This window comes from Sylvia atricapilla, chromosome 20, assembly GCF_009819655.1.
Source record: "Sylvia atricapilla isolate bSylAtr1 chromosome 20, bSylAtr1.pri, whole genome shotgun sequence".
Taxonomy (NCBI): domain Eukaryota; kingdom Metazoa; phylum Chordata; class Aves; order Passeriformes; family Sylviidae; genus Sylvia; species Sylvia atricapilla.
The window spans coordinates 836,584-853,964 of NC_089159.1; the positions used below are offsets into that span (position 1 = coordinate 836,584).

At 49.7% G+C, this 17,381-nt stretch overlaps 1 protein-coding gene across 2 annotated transcripts in view; it reads left to right on the plus strand.

Moving 5' to 3' along the window:
* The window catches only part of TYW1B (tRNA-yW synthesizing protein 1 homolog B), a 91,289-nt gene that overhangs the window by 59,149 nt on the left and 14,759 nt on the right, over positions 1 to 17,381 (plus strand). For both annotated transcript variants that reach the window (XM_066333121.1, XM_066333122.1), the window contains one exon: positions 10,048 to 10,158. In XM_066333121.1, coding sequence (XP_066189218.1) covers positions 10,048 to 10,158 — 111 coding nt within the window. The remainder of the gene's footprint in view (positions 1 to 10,047; positions 10,159 to 17,381) is intronic.

Genomic DNA, 17,381 nt, shown 5'->3' on the forward strand with positions numbered 1-17,381 from the left:
TGAATTCACAGACACTCAGGATTTGAGTAAATCCTGTGTTGCAATTTTTATCATTCCCCTGCTCTGCTCCAGCACCTGCAGGAGTTCTCTCAGCCCCAGCTCAAGCTCACCTATTTACCAGAATGGGCACTTAAAATGTTTAAAGCCCATAATTGTAGTTCTTTTAGAGCTCAACTCTTGAATTAAGGCTTTACAAGAGTACTGGGTTTGCAGGGATTGCTTAATCAATAAGAGAAATTTATGTTAGACTCCTTGTTTACACTGTTCTTGTGAAGTGAACCGGGCAGGATTTTCAGCAATCCTGGTGGGGCTTTCAGATTTATTTTTAGATGATTTGGACAAAACCCAGAAGAAAAATATAAATCATTTGCTTCACAGCCTTCAAGAGTGTTTTTTAACGAGGTAATTATGTTTTTATGGTAGCTTAATCTCTGCTTTCATCACTGGAAGTTGCATTGCTGGTTTGTTACTCCTCAGGATAATGAGTGTCACTGTTCCCATAAATACAGTCACCACTTCTCAGGCTGTGGCTGAGCTTCTGTCTGTGCCACCCTCACAGGAACAATTCTTTCCCAATATCCCATCTCACCCTGCCCTCTGGCAGTGGGAAGATGTGCCCTCTGTCCTGGCACTCCAGGCCCTTGTCCAAAGTCCCTCACCATCCTTCCTGTGGAATCCTTCAGGTGGTGAGGCCACAAATGGGTCACCCGCAAACTTTCCCTCCTCCCAGCTGATCTGCAGTTACTCCCTCAATCCTTCAGTATTACAGGGTTATTTAAAATACAGTTTATTCTCCTTTCCTGTTTCCCCTATTGCTGAGCAAAACACAGCAATTTTGAGGAATATTCTTTCAGGCCGCTGGGAAATCTCAGTGGGAAGTTGTTTTCCTGGCTGAGATTTCCAGCTACAGAGATCTGTGAGGAAGCATCCAAGTCTTCGCTGGGTGTATAAATAACTGGGATGGCTTAAAACTCCTGAGCAGCTGGTAGTGCCATGGGGCAGGCTGGGCTCTGGGCCTGGATCTGGAGTGACTCTGGGAAAGTTCAGTTCCTGCCCCAGCCCCAGGTTTGCCTAAAGTGGGGCTGAGTTTGAGCTGCTCTTTTTGAGCTCCTTTTCTCCCCCGTTTCCTTTATGCCTGTGCTACTCTCAGACCCTTTCTAGGTATTTCCCAGTCTGTGTGTTAACACACTGACGTGTTGTTAGAGGCCTGCTTCTTCTTGCCACACAATCACTGAGGCTGAAAAAGCCTCCAAGGGACTGAGTCCAGCCATTCCTCCAGCACTGCCCAGACCACCACTGACCCTGTCCTCACATCCACTCGTGTTCTGAACCGCTGCAGGGATGGGGACTCCACCACCTCCCTGGGCAGCTGTGCCAGGAACTGACCATCCCTTCAATGAAGGAATTCTCCTCAATATCCCCCTGAGGCTCCCCTGGCCCAGCCTGAGGCCGTTCCCTCTCCTCCTGTCCCTGTTCCCTGGAGCACAGCCCGACCCCCCCGGCTGTCCCCTCCTGTCAGGGAGTTGTGCAGAGCCACAAGGTTCCCCCTGAGCCTCCTTTTCTCCAGGCTGAGCCCCTTTCCAGCTCCCTCAGCTGCTCCTGGGGCTCCAGCCCCTTCCCAGCTCTGTTCCCTTCCCTGGACAGGCTCCAGCCCCTTCTTTGGAGGGGCTGTAGTTTATTCTGTAGTTTATTCTTTAAATTGTCCTTCTCCTGCCTTCCCTGTGCTGCTGGGGTCTGACTGTGCCCTGAGGTGACAGGTTTGTCACTGTGAGATGACAGCTTTGCCATGGTGCCTCTCCAAGGACTTCCAGGACCTCCCTCATCCTGTTCCAGGAGCCAAGACTGTGACACCAGGTCATGGAGCATCAGGATGTGACTGTGGAGCTGTGTCTGGGACATTTTGGGGAATGTGAAAGGAGAGGAGTCTGGGGGAAATCCCAGATTTTGCCTTCAGCTCTTCCCCCTCTGAAGCCTCTTCTTTCCCGCACCTGACCAGACATGGGCACTTACTGAGCAGCCCTGGGGACATGGCATTTGGGGACACGGTCAGAGCTGCCCTGGGCAGTGCTGGGGGAAGGGCTCTTCCCCCCGGGCCCTGGTCTGTGTTCCCCAGGCCGTGTCATGGGGCAGTAGAGAACGAACCATTCCCGTGGTGAGAGAGGAGGAGCTGGGGATTCTCCAGAGGCAGCAGCTCTGACGGGAGGCAGGGATGGGCTGGAGCCAAGGGCAGGGCTGCCTGAGCTCCTGTCATGAGGCAGAGCAGCCGCTGGGGCAGGACAAGGCCCTGTCCCTTGGGATGTGCCTGGCAGGTCCCTGCTGCTGCTCCAGCCCAGGGGCAGAAAAGGTCCTGGTCCTGCCTGTCCTTGAGCCTTCCCAGCAGCATTCCCTGTCAGGCTGCTGCCTTGAGTCTTGGGAAAGTCACAGGGACTCGGGCAGGAACTCGCTGGAGCTTTTCTGCTGCTGGAATTGGTTTTTGTTCCCACTCCTGGCCCAGGCTGGGTCCTGGCAGTGCTCTGCCTGTGGCACAGAGTGGAGGGCAGCACCCCCAGACTCCTGCTGATGATTTTCCTGCCTGTTTGGAGTGGAACATCCACTCTTGCCTGGGAGAAGAACCATCTCATCCTGTTTAACAGTAAGCTTGAAGTGGGTTTTGCTGCTGATTTGATGGGATATGTTTTCATGCTGTTCTATTTTAAGTTCCTTTGCATTGGGCTTCTTTTTCCCTGGATATAAATTTTACATGATTCCTTGAAACTGCACTTGTAATATGGGAAAGAGAGAAATAATCACTGGAATGTTGTTGGTGCTGATTTCCAAGGGTAAGTGTGCTAAAACCTAGTCCATGGAAAATGGATAAAGAAGAGTCATGGTTTGGATTTACTTAAGAACAACATTTTCAGCTCTCAAAACAAAGCTGTTGCTGTACTTTGTTTTATTTCTAGAAATTTTCCAATAATCTGATTAATTTCTGCTGAAGTGTGAAGCAATAAAGTAGATTACAAGCAAGTACAGGAAGAGTGAGTGTGGAAGGGAGTAAAATCTGGTGGTTTTTTCTACTTGGTTTCCAGTCCTGTTCCTTCATTCCTGTGCTTATGCTTCAGCAGGGCTGTGCAGAGGCTGAGGGGCTTTTCTGGTGTAAAGTTTCACATTGGGAATTAGTGCTGATGAGTTCATCTCACTGCGGGACTTTCTTGTTCTTTCCAGGCAGGATTTTAGAGCTGGGGGGAACACCAGGGCAGTGGATGTTGGTTGATAAAAAACCTGATGCAGACCAAAAGTCCAACTTTGCTGTTTTCCTAATTATTATTCAGGACAGTTTTCATCTTATCTTCAAGGCCTTAGAAGAACAAGGAATTTTATATGGAGATCAGGCTTTGCTCCTCACAATAATTATACTTCAGAGAGACAATTTTGGTTCTTACACATTTATATTAAAGCTGAAAGAATTAAAAACTGCTTTAAAGGGACTGCCTTGGGCTCCAGTTTCAAGACAAGATGCAGGACCAGTCCTCATCATGTGGATATCACCTTGTAATTGTATTTTTCCTGATTGCCTAATGAGGTTTTTTTCCTGATTCCCTCACAAGGAGTAGGAATGGCTTTTACATGCAAAGGTAGTGCCAGGTTTGTGTTTTGGTTTGGGGCTTATGTTTGTTTTTTTAATAAGTTCGAGATTATTTTTTAGAAACATCTCAGTTTCTTTGGCATTAGCGCTCAGAGTCTTGGAATCAGTTGGGTTGGAATGACTTTAAAGATCATCCCTTTCCACCTCCCAGCCATGGGCAGAGGTGCCACCCACTCCATCTGCTTTGAGGGAAGTTTTTAAATCTCAGCTGAGAAAAATTGAGCACTTAAAGAGATATTTTTGTGCTTAGATATACCTGAAAACACAAATCTTGAGTAATTTCTGAGCCCTACTTTAAATACCCATATTTCACATTTTTGTTATGCCCATGTTGCAAATTATTTTCTGATGGCTTTATGCAGTAATAAACTTGGTTTATCCAAATCCAACCAAAACCTCACTTTTGGAAGTGTAGTGTGACTGAAAACTAAAGGCTGCCTCTAAAAATTAGAAATGTTTCAATTCCAGTTAAGCTCAGAGTTTACAGTAACTTTTGGGTCATCACAGCAGAAAAACACAGGGCCAAGTGATCCATCTCCAGGTTTTGAACCTTCAGAAACTTCAGAATCATGGAAAATCCAGATTCTCGAGTACTTGAGTATCAGTAATTTGGTTTTGCTTTACCCCACACGCAGACAGGAGGCAAAGAAGGTCCTTAATATGAGGTGAAATGTGCAGAGTCCAGCAAGAGGGTGACAGTGGTGGGGGTGGCTTTGTCCTCATCCTGGGGATGAGTGGGGACAACTGGGAGGTGCTGGGTGAAGCCCAGGGCTCTGGAGCTGAGCCTCAGGATTGAGCACTGACTTCTCAAGCACTGAGCTTTGCTGGGGTTTCACAGCAGAGTTAATGTGTTAATTAGCCTATGCTAATGAGCACCTTTTTAGCACTGGAGACAAAGGCTGCACTTGCTCTCACCTGAGTATTAATAGCAGCTGCTGGAACAACGCTCAGTGTTTTTGTGGGTTCCTACGCAGCAGAGCCTGCTTAGGGTTTGCTTTATGATCATTTGCCTGAAGAAAGGAAGCTGAAAACTTCTGTGCTCTGTGCTGAGTTCAGCTGTGAGGGGAAAAAATCCCTCCTGTGCTGTGCAGTGTGTTCAGCTGAGCTCTCCCCAACCCTCAGAGTGTCACAGGGAGTGGCACCTCCAGTGTGGGATGGACCCAGTGCAGACAGGAGCCCATGAGGGGAGGGAGGCTCCTGGTTACCAGAAGAATGGATTCATCTGCATCCTTCCAAGGACACTGAGCCTTCCCTGACAGTGCTCTGGAGTGTGATGTGTCCTGCAGAGTCCAGAGGAGGCCATGGAGATGCTCCCAGGTCTGAGACACCTCTGGAGCCAGACTGGAGAGCTGGGGGTGCTCACCTGGAGAGGAGAAGGCTCCAGGGAGAGCTCAGAGCCCCTTCAGGGCCTAAAGGGGCTCCAGGAGAGCTGGAGAGGGGCTGGGGACAAGGGCTGGAGGGACAGGGCACAGGGAATGGCTTCCCACTGCCAGAGGGCAGGGCTGGATGGGAGAGGTGTCCCCGCCCATGGCAGGAGTGGAATGAGAGGCACTTGAACATGCCCCCAGCCAAATCATTCCAGGATTCTGTGATGTGCAGAGCTCCTGGGAGCTCAGCAGAGCTGGATTGGGAGAGGCAGGAGTGACCTCCAGCCCTTTTAGAGGGGCTCTGTCTCTGGGCTGAACTGGAAGGCTTTGGAAAGCCGTGGAATCTGGGGAGTGTTGGGATCTGAGATTGCCTCGGGCTGTGTTTTGGATCTTTCCTCCCTGGTGAGGTTTCTGAATAAAGCAGCTCCTTACTGGCTGTGGGGAAGAGAGTTTGGCTGCAGGGGCTTTTTTTTTTCCCAGCTCTACATCCCTGTGACAAGCCATTTCCAAGTGTGAGAATTGCTGTGATATCTCTGTTCAGCGCTGGCTCGCTCAGGAGCCGTTGCATAACCCGGGCAGGGACCCAGCTGCGGAGCTGGGAAGGGGCAGCTCCGGGCTGCTCCTGCCCCGGGGAGCTCGGGCTGCACTCACCGCCCTGTTTGGGCTGGTTCCTGCCACGATCACAGCGGCTCCTGCCAGCTCAGGAGCTCTGAGAAAGTGTTATGAAAGGAGTATGCAAGTGGAGCCTTTCCTTGAAGAAAGGAGGAAAATCCTGATGAAAGGAGTTGCCTTTGAAGTGGTTCCTGCTCCTCATCCATTGCTGGCAAAGGGGTGTGAAGTTGTGTGAAACAAAGGGCAGGTTCTCTTTAGTGTTTGCACCATCATTTCCTCCCCCCAAGAGTGCTTTTTGCGTCCAGCTGTGCTGTGTTTCTGTTGAGATTCATTAGCTGCAAAAACAGGGATTTCTGTGGAGGAGTCAGTGGATGAAATGGCAATAAAATAATTTTATCTATACCTAAGAAATGCATGTAAGTGTTCAGGATACATGAGCCTAAGCCAGCAGCTGAAACAAAAAACTGGGTGTAATTCCATTTACTTCCAAACAGGAGGACATTGTTTCTCTGCCTGAACAAAAGAGTGAGTTCAAGTGACCAGATCCAAGGTCTTGGAGGATGTTTCCCTGCTCCCCTTGGAGAAGGGAGATGGTTTGCTGGGCTGCCCAGAGAAGGAAGATGCTTCTCCTACTCCCGTTGGAGAAGTGAGCTGCTCCCTGCCCCAGCCAAGCCCGTGTCCCTCCAGCAGCCTGCTCTTTGCAGATGATGTGTTCCCCCTTCCCTCTTTCTCCTGGGATTAGACCTGGGATGTTTCATGAAGCATAGTTACATTTGATCTAGGAAAAGGTGAATGTTGAGGGGGAAGGAATTTAAAAGAAATGATAAAAAAGAAGCAGCCCAAATTCCTCATGGTTACTGGAGTGGGAAGGAAGCACTTTGTCAAAGTGACACCGAGTCCTCTGTTGTGGTGGATCTGTCCCACTGCTCTCCAGGCTGGACCAGGGAGCTTCCCAGTGCCTAGTGTGTTCCAGCAGGAGCTGCTGGAGCGGGGCAGGCGTGCAGCAGCCTGGGGACTCCTCTGGGGTGCAGCTGAGCCTTTGGAGGGAAGGAGCTGTATCCATGTGGGGGTGATCCTAATCCTGACTCTGGGCACCGCTGGTGTGGGACTGGGGCATGAAACACCCTGAGACAGAAGGTTTGGTCTTCCTCAGGGAATCATGGAATGTCCTGAACTGGAAGGACCCCCAGGGATCATCCAGTCCAATCCTGGCCCTGTAGAGACCCCTCAACAACCCCACCCTGTGCATCCCTGGCAGCACTGTCCAAATGCCCCTGGAGCTGTGGCAGCCTCGGGGCTGGGACCATTGCTGGATGTGCTGAGACCAGGATCTCAGATCCACCCAAGGGAAGGATTCTTTACCCTCAGGATCTTCCCCTAAGCCTGGTCAGTCTGTGTTTCCCCAGTGCCCTGTCCTGACATTCAAGGGCTGCAGTGTTCCTTGGGGTAGCCTGGAAGGATTTTAGCAGGAATTGCCCAAAGGGAAAAGGCTGGGGTTCTCTGGCTCATTGTGCCCACCTTTGCCCTCAAGAGCCTCAGGAACCCACCCCACTGCCTTGCAGTTTTGGGAGCCCTGGAACTGCCCCTCCCTGCCAGGCTAGTCTGTGCACAGAGAGATAAACCAGACCCACAGCCTTCACTGGCACCCATCTGAAGGGCTGTTCTCACACTAACTCCTCTTCCTCTGTGTTCTCCTCATGACTGGAGTGGAGGAACAGCTGCTTTTCCTGGAAACACGGAGTGTGGAGCATCCCAGGCTGCTTTCATAGCCTGATGCTTTAGATCGTTAAATTCTCACAGCTTAAGCTCTTTATTTCTTGTTTTGCTGTGCTTATGAGAGGATCTCCTGGGGCCCTATTGTACAACAAATACAAATAATCCATGAATAACACAGGCTGGCTGTTTGTACTGCTGGCAGTCTGCAAGGATTGTTCCCAGATAACGTTCTGGGATACTGCTCATTTTGATCTGTGCCTTCTACCAGCGTTTCTCTGCTCAGCAACACTGCAGAGATGTTGCCCTCTGGAAAGAGGCTTCTCCAGATTAATTTTCTGATTTTTCTACCTGTTGGCTGTCTGCCTTTGGCACAGTTTCAGTTTCCTTGCCTGCTTTCCTTACTCAGCTGTGGTGAGTTCGTGCAGGTTTTGGGGTAGTTCAGGTGTTGAAGTGGTGCACACACAGAGGCTGCAGTTGCTCCTTGTCAGTGCTGCCGTGGGAGGAGAAGCCCTTTAAATTGACTCACAGCACATTTAGTTTTATGAAGCCCTTGACCTTAAACTTCTAAATTAGCTGGGATGTAAATCGGAGAGTAGTAAATGAGATTTAAATGGGAGAAAGGCCCACTTCCCTGCCTGGGAGGATGTGCTGCCTTCACTGGGGCTGCTATGAAACACCACTAGTTATATTAAATACAAACTGGTATTTACTGGTGCCTTGAAGCTGCTGCACTTGTTCCCCACTGGGAGCCGCCCTGTGGGGAGCCAGTTCCCATTAATTGCTATCTGATCATTCCACAGGACTGACGGGGTGTGTGCGCTGTAGATTTTCCTCCTTAGATATTTCCCCTCTGCTTTCTTCTTCCCCTGTTATGTGAAAACACTGTGTTTATTTTTCTGTATTAACTCCTCTACTGTTCTTCTCTCTTCAGTAATTAACAGTTGATTTCGTACTTGTCTCTTGACCTTTCTTTTGCCAATCCTTTCAAATCACACACATTTCTTGTTCTTTAAATATCTGCTTAAATGCCATGGGTGGAGGTCAGCTGGTTTAGTTCTTGACATATTTGGAAAAAGATGCTCCTGGTGTTTATTTGTTTCTCTTCTAGTTATTTCTTAGTAAATAACCTGGAAGGTTTCCATAGCAAATTGGTGTAGAAATGACTTTTCCCCCCGTGGAACACACAGAAATGGGTGGTAGGTGAGTGATACCATGATTTTTATGCAGAGGGCAGAATTCACTGAGGTGGCAGAGGCTCTGAAGGATTAAAATGTTGCTTCTCTGGGCACTCTGTGCCAAGTCCTCTCCACCCTCACAAGAATTTCTCCCTCCTGGTCCTGTCACTCCAGGCCCTTGTCCAAAGTCTCTCTCCACGTTTCCTGTCAGCTCCCTCAGGCCCTGCAAGGTCACCCTGAACTCACCCCAAAGCTTCTCCTCTCCAGGCTGAACATTCCCAGCTCTCCCAGCCTTTCCTCCCAGCAGAGCTGCTCCATCCCTCTGCTCATCCTGGAGCCTCCTCTGGGCTCCTCCAGCAGCTCCAGGTGCTGCCTGTGCTGGGCCCAGGGCTGGGGCAGCTCTGCAGGTGGCTCTCACCTGAGCACAGGGGCAGGATCCCAGTCCCTCCTCTGCTGCCCACACTGGGATCAGCATTTATGTTTTCCAGTCCACAGTGTGCAGGGACAGCAAAGGAGTTAATCCAAACTGCAGATTTGCTGGAAAATTGCTCTATAAATAAAAATAAATTCCAAAAATAAGTGAAATAAAACATCAGTAGAAGATGAAGGGGAGGGGAAAGATGGAAACAAGCGGATGTGAGGACTGAAGAGTGGATTTGTTCCCTGTCCAAGTGCTTCTGTTGAGAGGCCTTTTGTCACCGGTGACTCCTTCGGAGAGCAGCCCTTAGAGGGCAAACCAATAACTTGGAGAATAACTCCAAGCAGAGAAGTTCTGGGAGTGTTGTCTGCCACCTTCCCCAGAGGAAGCTGGATCTGGAAATCTTCTCCACAACTCCCTGACAGGAGGGGACAGCTGGGGGGGTCGGGCTGTGCTCCAGGGAACAGGGACAGGAGGAGAGGGAACGGCCTCAGGCTGGGCCAGGGGAGCCTCAGGGTGGATATTGGAGAAAATTTCTCAAGGAAAGATTGTCAAACACAGGAGCAGGCTGTGCTGGGAAGTGGTGGATGGGTTTAATAGCCCCGTGGATGTGGCACTTGAGGACATGGGTCAGTGGTGGCCTTGGCACTGCTGGGTCAAGGTTGGACTCCATGTCTTGATTGCTTTTCCAACATAAATCATTCCATGTTTCACTGTGAGAGTCCCCAGTGCCAGATGACCCAGCTGGGTGCAATAAAACACCTGTAACTGATGGGGAGGTTTTGTGCCTGGGGAAGTAAATGGGAGAGAGACATTTCCTGCTTATTTTGCCACTAAATTAAACTTCTTTACAAAGTGCCCGGGATGTGAGGTGTGGCAGAGGGAGGATAAGTGTGGCATGAAGTGGCTCAGCCCAGGTGCTGTGGAGCAGATTTCCTGAAGGAACAGCTTTGAGTCTGGTTTGGTTCAATCTCTGAGTTCTTGGAATAAAAGAATGATTTAATTTCTTTTTCCTGTTTGAATCTGTGTGCAAGGCTGGAATATCTTCCCTGGGTCAAAATGGGATGTCAGTGGGATTTTTCCTTTGTTCCTGGGTCAGAACAGGATGTTAATGGGATTTTTCCTTTATTCCAGCAACAACGCACTGTTTATAGGCTGACCCTAGTGAAAGCCTGGAATGTGGATGAAGTCAAAGCTTATGCTGACCTGATATCCCTCGGGAAACCAGACTTCGTTGAGGTCAAGGTGAGCTGCATGGAGCTGGTTTAGTTTTTCCAGCAGGATTTACCATTGTTTTGTCCCCATTTCCCCCCTGCCTTTAGTCTAAACTTTCTGAGTAAGTAAATTCTTCTAAAGTGATGCATAAGAAACTCCTCTCTTGCTTTTAATATTAGTGAATAATAATTAATTAACATTCAGGTGATGTTTTCTAGTATCCTGTGTGTGCTTTTGGAGCAGGTTTCCCTGTGCTACAAACCAAACTGTACCAGCCAGCCTCGATTTCTACCCAACAGAATCATCACTCTCTGGTCTTTTTTTGTATTTCTGTGAAAACAAAGATAAATAGATATTCCTTCTTTATATCAACTGACAGTTGAAACAAAATATTCCAGGTTCAGCTGGTAGTTTGGAGTAGGGTTCTTCCCATTCTGGTCTCGAATTTTGCCAAGGGAAAGGTTCTGTGATGTGTTTGGTTGGATTTGAGGGCTGCCAGCAGGAGATGTGAGATACAATAGGGCAGGAGAGGCTTTATCCTGGGCTTAATCAATTTAGTAGAGACAGTAAAAAAGTTACAAACTTGCAAAAAATGCACCTTCCCAAGTGCTCTGAGCATTTTCCCCCAGCAGCTCCTGCAGAGCAGCACTGCTCCCTCAGCTCTGTGTTTGTGCGACTCTGTTGCTCCTGAACTCTCCTTTATCTTCTCTCTTTTCCTTCTCTCTTATAATTTTTTTAAAGCATCTTTCATTTTTTAACCTGTTTTTTTTTTTTTTTTTTTTTTTTTTAATTTTTCAACCTTTTTTTACTGCTGCTATGAAGAAATAGCCTGGATTTTGCTGTGGAGGTTTGATACCTTCTCTCACTCAGCATGGGGAGGTTTTCTCTCTAGGTGTGCTGCTGAAGTTGGGAGCTTCATCCCTGCTTGGGTTTGGAATTTGGTTTGGGGAAAACCCCTCGGTTTTCCACGTTCCTGGGTGCCTCCCTAGCTGTGCAGGATCCTGCCAGGGAGGGGACAGCAGGGATGGGGCAGAGGCTGTGGGACTGCTGCTGTCCAGGTTGCTCTGCTTGGGGCATTAATGTTAATTAGTGAGATGAGGCAGGTGCCAGTTGATGTTTCAGCACTGGATTCACCCAGTGGGAGCTCTCCAGGGCAAACATCTGACTCCTGCAGGGCATGGGCTGCTCTTCCCTCTGCCTCAGTGTCACAGTCCTGCTTTCCCAGAGCTCTGCCCTGGAAGAATCCTGCCTTGCTCTGCCAAGGAGGTGAGTGAGTGGTCGGTCACAGGTGTACTCCTCGTGCTCTTCCAGCTGGGACAGGGATTTTATCTGGATCTCTGAACCCTGTTTGTGGGAGCTGAGACAGAGATATTAATGGATTTCTGAACCCTGTTCTGTGAGCTCTGAACACAGCTCCCCTGTGAGGGGCAGGGAGAGGCTGGGTGACATTCCCAGAATTCAGTAGTGGGATGGTGACACTGGGGGTCCAGCCTCACACTGTGGTGGTCACACAGTATTTGGGACTAGGCAATTTTCCCCAAAAGACTTGGTACTTTTGATTAAAAGTTTTTTTGTGTGTTCCTTTGAGAATGAAGCATATTTGGGATGTGGATAGGCCTCAGCATTCTTTTTTCCAGCCCCTCAGTGTGCCAGAGTAAAAAGTCAAGGACCAGGTGGTGCTCAAAGCCAACCAACAAAGGGTGATGAGGAGATTCTGCAAAGCTCTGCCCAACAATGGCTCTGAGCTTGGGGATTTTCTAGTTGAAGACTTGGGATAAATGACGTCCATTTCAGATGAAGGGAACTAATCCAGTGTTGCTCCAGAGAGGCTCACAGGGTGAATGGAGAGAGATTTGGATTCTTGCAGGGCTTAATCCTTGTTCTCATTTCCATGAGTGCCTCACATTGCTGTAACTCTGTGGGACCCCATTCTCCCTCTTAAGCCAGTAGTAAAGGGAGACTGAGTCATTAAAAATGCATCAAACTGATTTATTGCCTTAATCTGTTCTAATCCCAGTGTGTCACTGTCACACTTGTACAGAGCTGATGGTTGTGTTTAAGGCCTAGAATGTGCCAGAACTCTTTTTCTTGCCATGGTGCCCTCTTTGGGTTCTGAAAGCCAGAGGTTTGTTTGGTGTGCAGCATTTTTGTGTCCAGGGAAGGGAACAGAGCTGGGAAGGGGCTGGAGCCCCAGGAGAGGCTGAGGGAGCTGGAAAGGGGCTCAGCCTGGAGAAAAGGAGGCTCAGGGGGGACCTTGTGGCTCTGCACAACTCCCTGACAGGAGGGGACAGCCGGGGGGGTCGGGCTGTGCTCCAGGGAACAGGGACAGGAGGAGAGGGAACGGCCTCAGGCTGGGCCAGGGGAGCCTCAGAGTGGCTTTTGAGAAAATTCCTTCACTAAAAGGGAGGTCAGGCCTTGTTTCAGCTGCCCAAGGCAGGGGTGGAGTGTCCATCCCTGGAGGGATGTGAAAGATGACTGGACATGGCACTTGGGCATATGGGCTAGAGTGAGCTCAGCAGTGCAGGGTCAGTGATTAGACTTCATCTTGGGGGTGAATTCTAGAATCACGGAATGCTTTGGGTGGGAAGGACCTTAGACCCATCCAGTGCCACCCCTGCCATGTGCAGGGACACTTCCCACTATCCCAGGTTGCTCCAAGCCCTGTCCAGCCTGGCCTTGGACACTGCCAGGGACCCAGGGGCAGCCACAGCTTCTCTGGGCAGAGTGAAGCTTTGTCACCCAGCTTACAGCAGCAGTGTGAGCTCCAGCCTGAGCAGAGCCTTCCTGTTTCCCCATATCCCTCAGAATTTAAGGAGAAAACCCAAAGCTGCCAGGCTGGCCCTTTGTCCCTTTGAGGGTTGTTCCTGCCACGGTGTCTGTGGGCAGGACTTGGGCACAGCTAGGATCGAAGTCACAGTGCAGAATCTTTCTAAGCCTTTGTGAAAGTTTTCAGCCACTTGGAAGCTCTTTTCTGGCTGATTTTCCTGCTGATTTTGTTCACATAGATGGATAATCTTGGTGTCCAGCCGAGCTCAGGGCGCTGGTCTGGGTTCAGCTCCTGCTCTGGTGCCTGAGGCTTGGCTGCAGAATTGAAGTGACCAAGTAAACGTGTGCAAGGAAGGGCCACAGGGAAGTGTCTATCCCAATCTGCTCACTCTTGTCATGTTAAACAGGAAAGATTATTTAATTGCTTAAAATAATGAAGAAAATGAGCTGTGCCTTAATGAGTTTTTAATTGCATGCAGCAAGAGGCGATTGCCCCCACCTGTCAAACACCCATTCAGGATCCTGCTGCTATCCCAGCTGGAATTTAGATGAAGACAGGGAGCTGAATCTCCCATTCTGGTACCTGCTCTGAATAAACCCAAACAATGTATGATTTCCACACACCTGGAGAACGACCAGCATTGGCCACTTGCTGTTAGAGAATCACAGAATCATTTGAATTGGGATGGACATGCAGGACTGAATCCAACTAGTCACCAACACTGTCAATGTCCCCAAGTGCCACATCCATACATCTGTTAAATCCCCCCAGGGATGGGACTGTACCATCTCCCTGGGCAGCCTCTTCCAAAGACTGACCACCCTTTCCATGATGAATTTTTCCCTGGTGTCCACTCTGAGGCTCCCCTGGCCCAGCCTGAGGCCGTTCCCTCTCCTCCTGTCCCTGTTCCCTGGAGCACAGCCCGACCCCCCCGGCTGTCCCCTCTTGTCAGGGAGTTGTGCAGAGCCACAAGGTCCCTCCTGAGCCTCCTTTTCTCCAGGCTGATCGGTCACAGGTTGGACCTGGTGGTCCTGGAGGACTTCTTCCACCCAGGAAAATTTTCACACCCAGGTTGTGACCCTGGAGCAGAGGGGGTGATTCAGCAGTGACCGTTCCTCTCTTGATTCCCACTTGGCTCATTTGGAGAGTGAATGAAAGGCAGGACCTTGTGTTTGAGTTCAGCTCTCCCAGGAGGAATTGTTTCCACTTCCAGGGAAGCCCTGCAGATTTCCAGGCAGAGCAGCACCTCTTGGCCCTCAGCCATGGGTGTGGGGTGTATGGGGAGCTGCTGGGAAATACTGGGGCTGTACTGCACAACCAGCCATCTCCAGCCTTCCCTGCAGACTGAAGTGACACAAAGGACTGATGGCTTCTGTTAAATCAGCTTGAAAGTGATGATTAAAAGCAGCCAAGGAGTTGAATCCTGCCTGAGTCCACTGCAGCAGGAGCAGAGGTGCATGAGGCCTTGTGGCTGGAATTTGGGGAGTGCTGCTGCTCAGCTCAGGAGCATTTTCATTGCAGAGACTGCAATCAACGGGGCACTGAGGCTCTTTATATTTGTCTGGGATCATGGCTGCTCCAGATTTTAAACAGTGTCTCCATCATTCAGTAGCTTGGCCTACACTTTCTTCTCTGTTAATTTGCACGAGACTCAATTTAATTTATAATTTGTGGGCTTGGAGTGAAGAGAACTGTTTTGTTCAGTAATTAAATTGGGAAGTCTGGAGTGTGAGTGGAGAAACAAAGCACTGTCAGCTGTAGTCGTTTCCTTCAGAGCCCTGGGGATTGAAAGGATTGTTGGCTGTCTGCATCCCGGGCAGGAGCCACATCCTGGGGGCAGGAATGTGCTTACTCAGCTCCATCACAGCTGAAGATCACCCCTGGGCCCAGCACAGGCAGCACCTGGAGCTGCTGGAGGAGCCCAGAGGAGGCTCCAGGATGAGCAGAGGGATGGAGCAGCTCTGCTGGGAGGAAAGGCTGGGAGAGCTGGGAATGTTCAGCCTGGAGAGGAGAAGCTTTGGGGTGAGCTCACTGTGACCTTGCAGGGTCTGAGGGAGCTGACAGGAAACATGGAGAGACTTTGGACAAGGGCCTGGAGTGACAGGACACAGGGAATGGCTTCCTGTGTCACTGCCAGAGGCAGGGATAGATGGGAGATTGGGCAGGAATTGTTCCCTGGCAGGGTGGGCAGGGCTGGCACAGGGTGCCCAGAGCAGCTGTGGCTGCCCCTGGCAGTGCCCAAGGCCAGGCTGGACACTGGGGCTTGGAGCAGCCTGGGATGGTGGGAGGTGTCCCTGCCATGGCTGGGGTGGGACAGGATGGGCTCTAAGGCCTTTTCCAACCCAACCCATTCCATGATTCTATGATTCTGTGAAATCCAGAGCATGCCCAGCGCAGTTGCTTTGGATTCATCCTGGCAGAACCATGAAGAGCTCGGATGCTTTTCAAAGGCTTCTGCATTTCAAGGTACTTGGCCAGAGCTCTGTGGATTAGGCTGCTCAAAGCAACCTTATTAAGCAGGTAATTAAGAGGCAGCATCGTTGCCATTCCTGCCGCAGGGAGGCTGGGGAGAGAGCTCTGGGTGAACAATGGGATCCTTTCCTTTTTAATTCTTGATGTCTTAATAACTGTCTTCATGTATTACTGCAAAGCAGAACGTGACCGCCCTCATCAACTCCACATGGGTTTTAAGTGCTATCAGCTGTTAATTAACTCTAGTTTGAAGAAGTTGGGGAAGTTGAAAGCTGCTTTCCTTCGGTGTGCTGGAAGCTGATTCCCATTGATTTGTGCTGGGAATTAATCAGGCAGCCAAACACTCACTTATTCCATTTTCCTCTGTGCTTTCTTTGCTTGTAAACGATATCTTTGTAGTTTACTGAGAGCATGAATCATGTTGGAGCTTCTGAAGAATTTTCCCTCTCTGTACTCATGCATTTTTCATGCTGCTCAAATCATAATCTGGATAATGAGTGTGGGGAGAATATTGCTGTGTGTCTCCAGCTGAACTTTGGGGATCCAAACCCCTGATTTGCATGGCTGGTTGCTCTGATGTAACACTGACTAATAGAGAATGAGCATGTTTAAACTCTGGGTTCAGACTTACAGAGCTGGGCTAAAAAAGCCTGAATGTACATCCCTGGTGAGCACTCCCTGGGTTGTGCCCTGTCAATCTTCCTCCAGGCTGGCTCTGAGTTATGGTGCCTAGACAGATTAATAGGGGGTCCCTCATAAATTTATGGGTGAGAAAGTAATTGCTTTCAAAACTTGTACAGTTCCCAATTAGCAGCAGGCTGTTGCTCCTGTAGCCCTGTATGCGCCCTGTGCTCTGGTTGAAAGTGTTGGCAAAGATGTGTCTGCACATTCCATGTCCAAGGCAATGCCGGTAAATCAGGGATTGGGAGCATGGTGGCAGCTGAGAGCAGGTGCCATGGCCATGCCACACATGAACCTGAATGCAAATTCCTTTTAAAGGAGGTCAGAGTGTTCTTCCCAGGAGGGAGATCATGAGCAGGCCAGACACAGCCATCCATAAAAATATGTTGTAAAGGCTGGTGCTTGATGGGATTTTGTGACTGAAATAAAAGAGCTCAGCCCAAGAGCAACGGGGCTGGAACCGCCCAGAGAGGGGAGCAGAGGGGCTGGGTCGTGTCTGTAGGAAAAGCCCTTTGTTCTGTGTGCCCTTTGGGTGCCAGGGTTGAGCAGCCCTGGGATCTGGTGGGTGATCTCTCAGCAGTGGCAGATTAATGGCTGGGAAATTGACAGTGAATTATTTGATTGGGAGGAATTGACATGGATCATGATCCTGGCTGTGAAATATTTTCAAGCAGACATTAAAGGACACCCTATAGTCGAGCACTGTCCGCACTCCAAGTGGGTGACACTGAGTGCTCACCACCCACTGACCTGCCTGTGGTTTGGGGCAGATGACAGGACAAGGAACATTCAGTGTTTTACAGTGTTCTGTTCTGTGAGTGAGTTTTGTGCCATGCACTGGTTAAACCAGAGCTCAGTGAATTTTATTGGAAAGGACGAAAGGAAGGAAAGAAAAAGAAAAAAATAAGTGAAAGGAAAAAAAAAGAAAAATAGAAGGGAAGAAAAATGAAAAGAAAGGGAAAGAAAAAAGGAAAAGCAAATTCGAGGTAATGGCTGAGAATAGATCAGTAATTCAGGTGATCACATCTCCCAGTTAGGAGTAGCTGGCCCCAGAATGGTGAGGCTGGATAAGGGAGGCAAGGACACAGCAGTCAGTACTCTGGGCTGGGTGGGGACTGGTCACAGGCTGGACTTAATGATCCTGGAGGACTTTTCTAGCCTTGGGAACTCTGGGATTTGGAACCTGAAGGTGGTGGATGGGGTGTGGGAGAGCTGGAGGTGTTCCACTCCTTGAGCAGTCCCCCAGAGCAGCAGTGCTCGTGTGACTCTCTGTGGGGACAGAGGGACACGTGTCCTGCTCCGAGCCCTCCATCCATTCTCGGCTGGGGGTGGG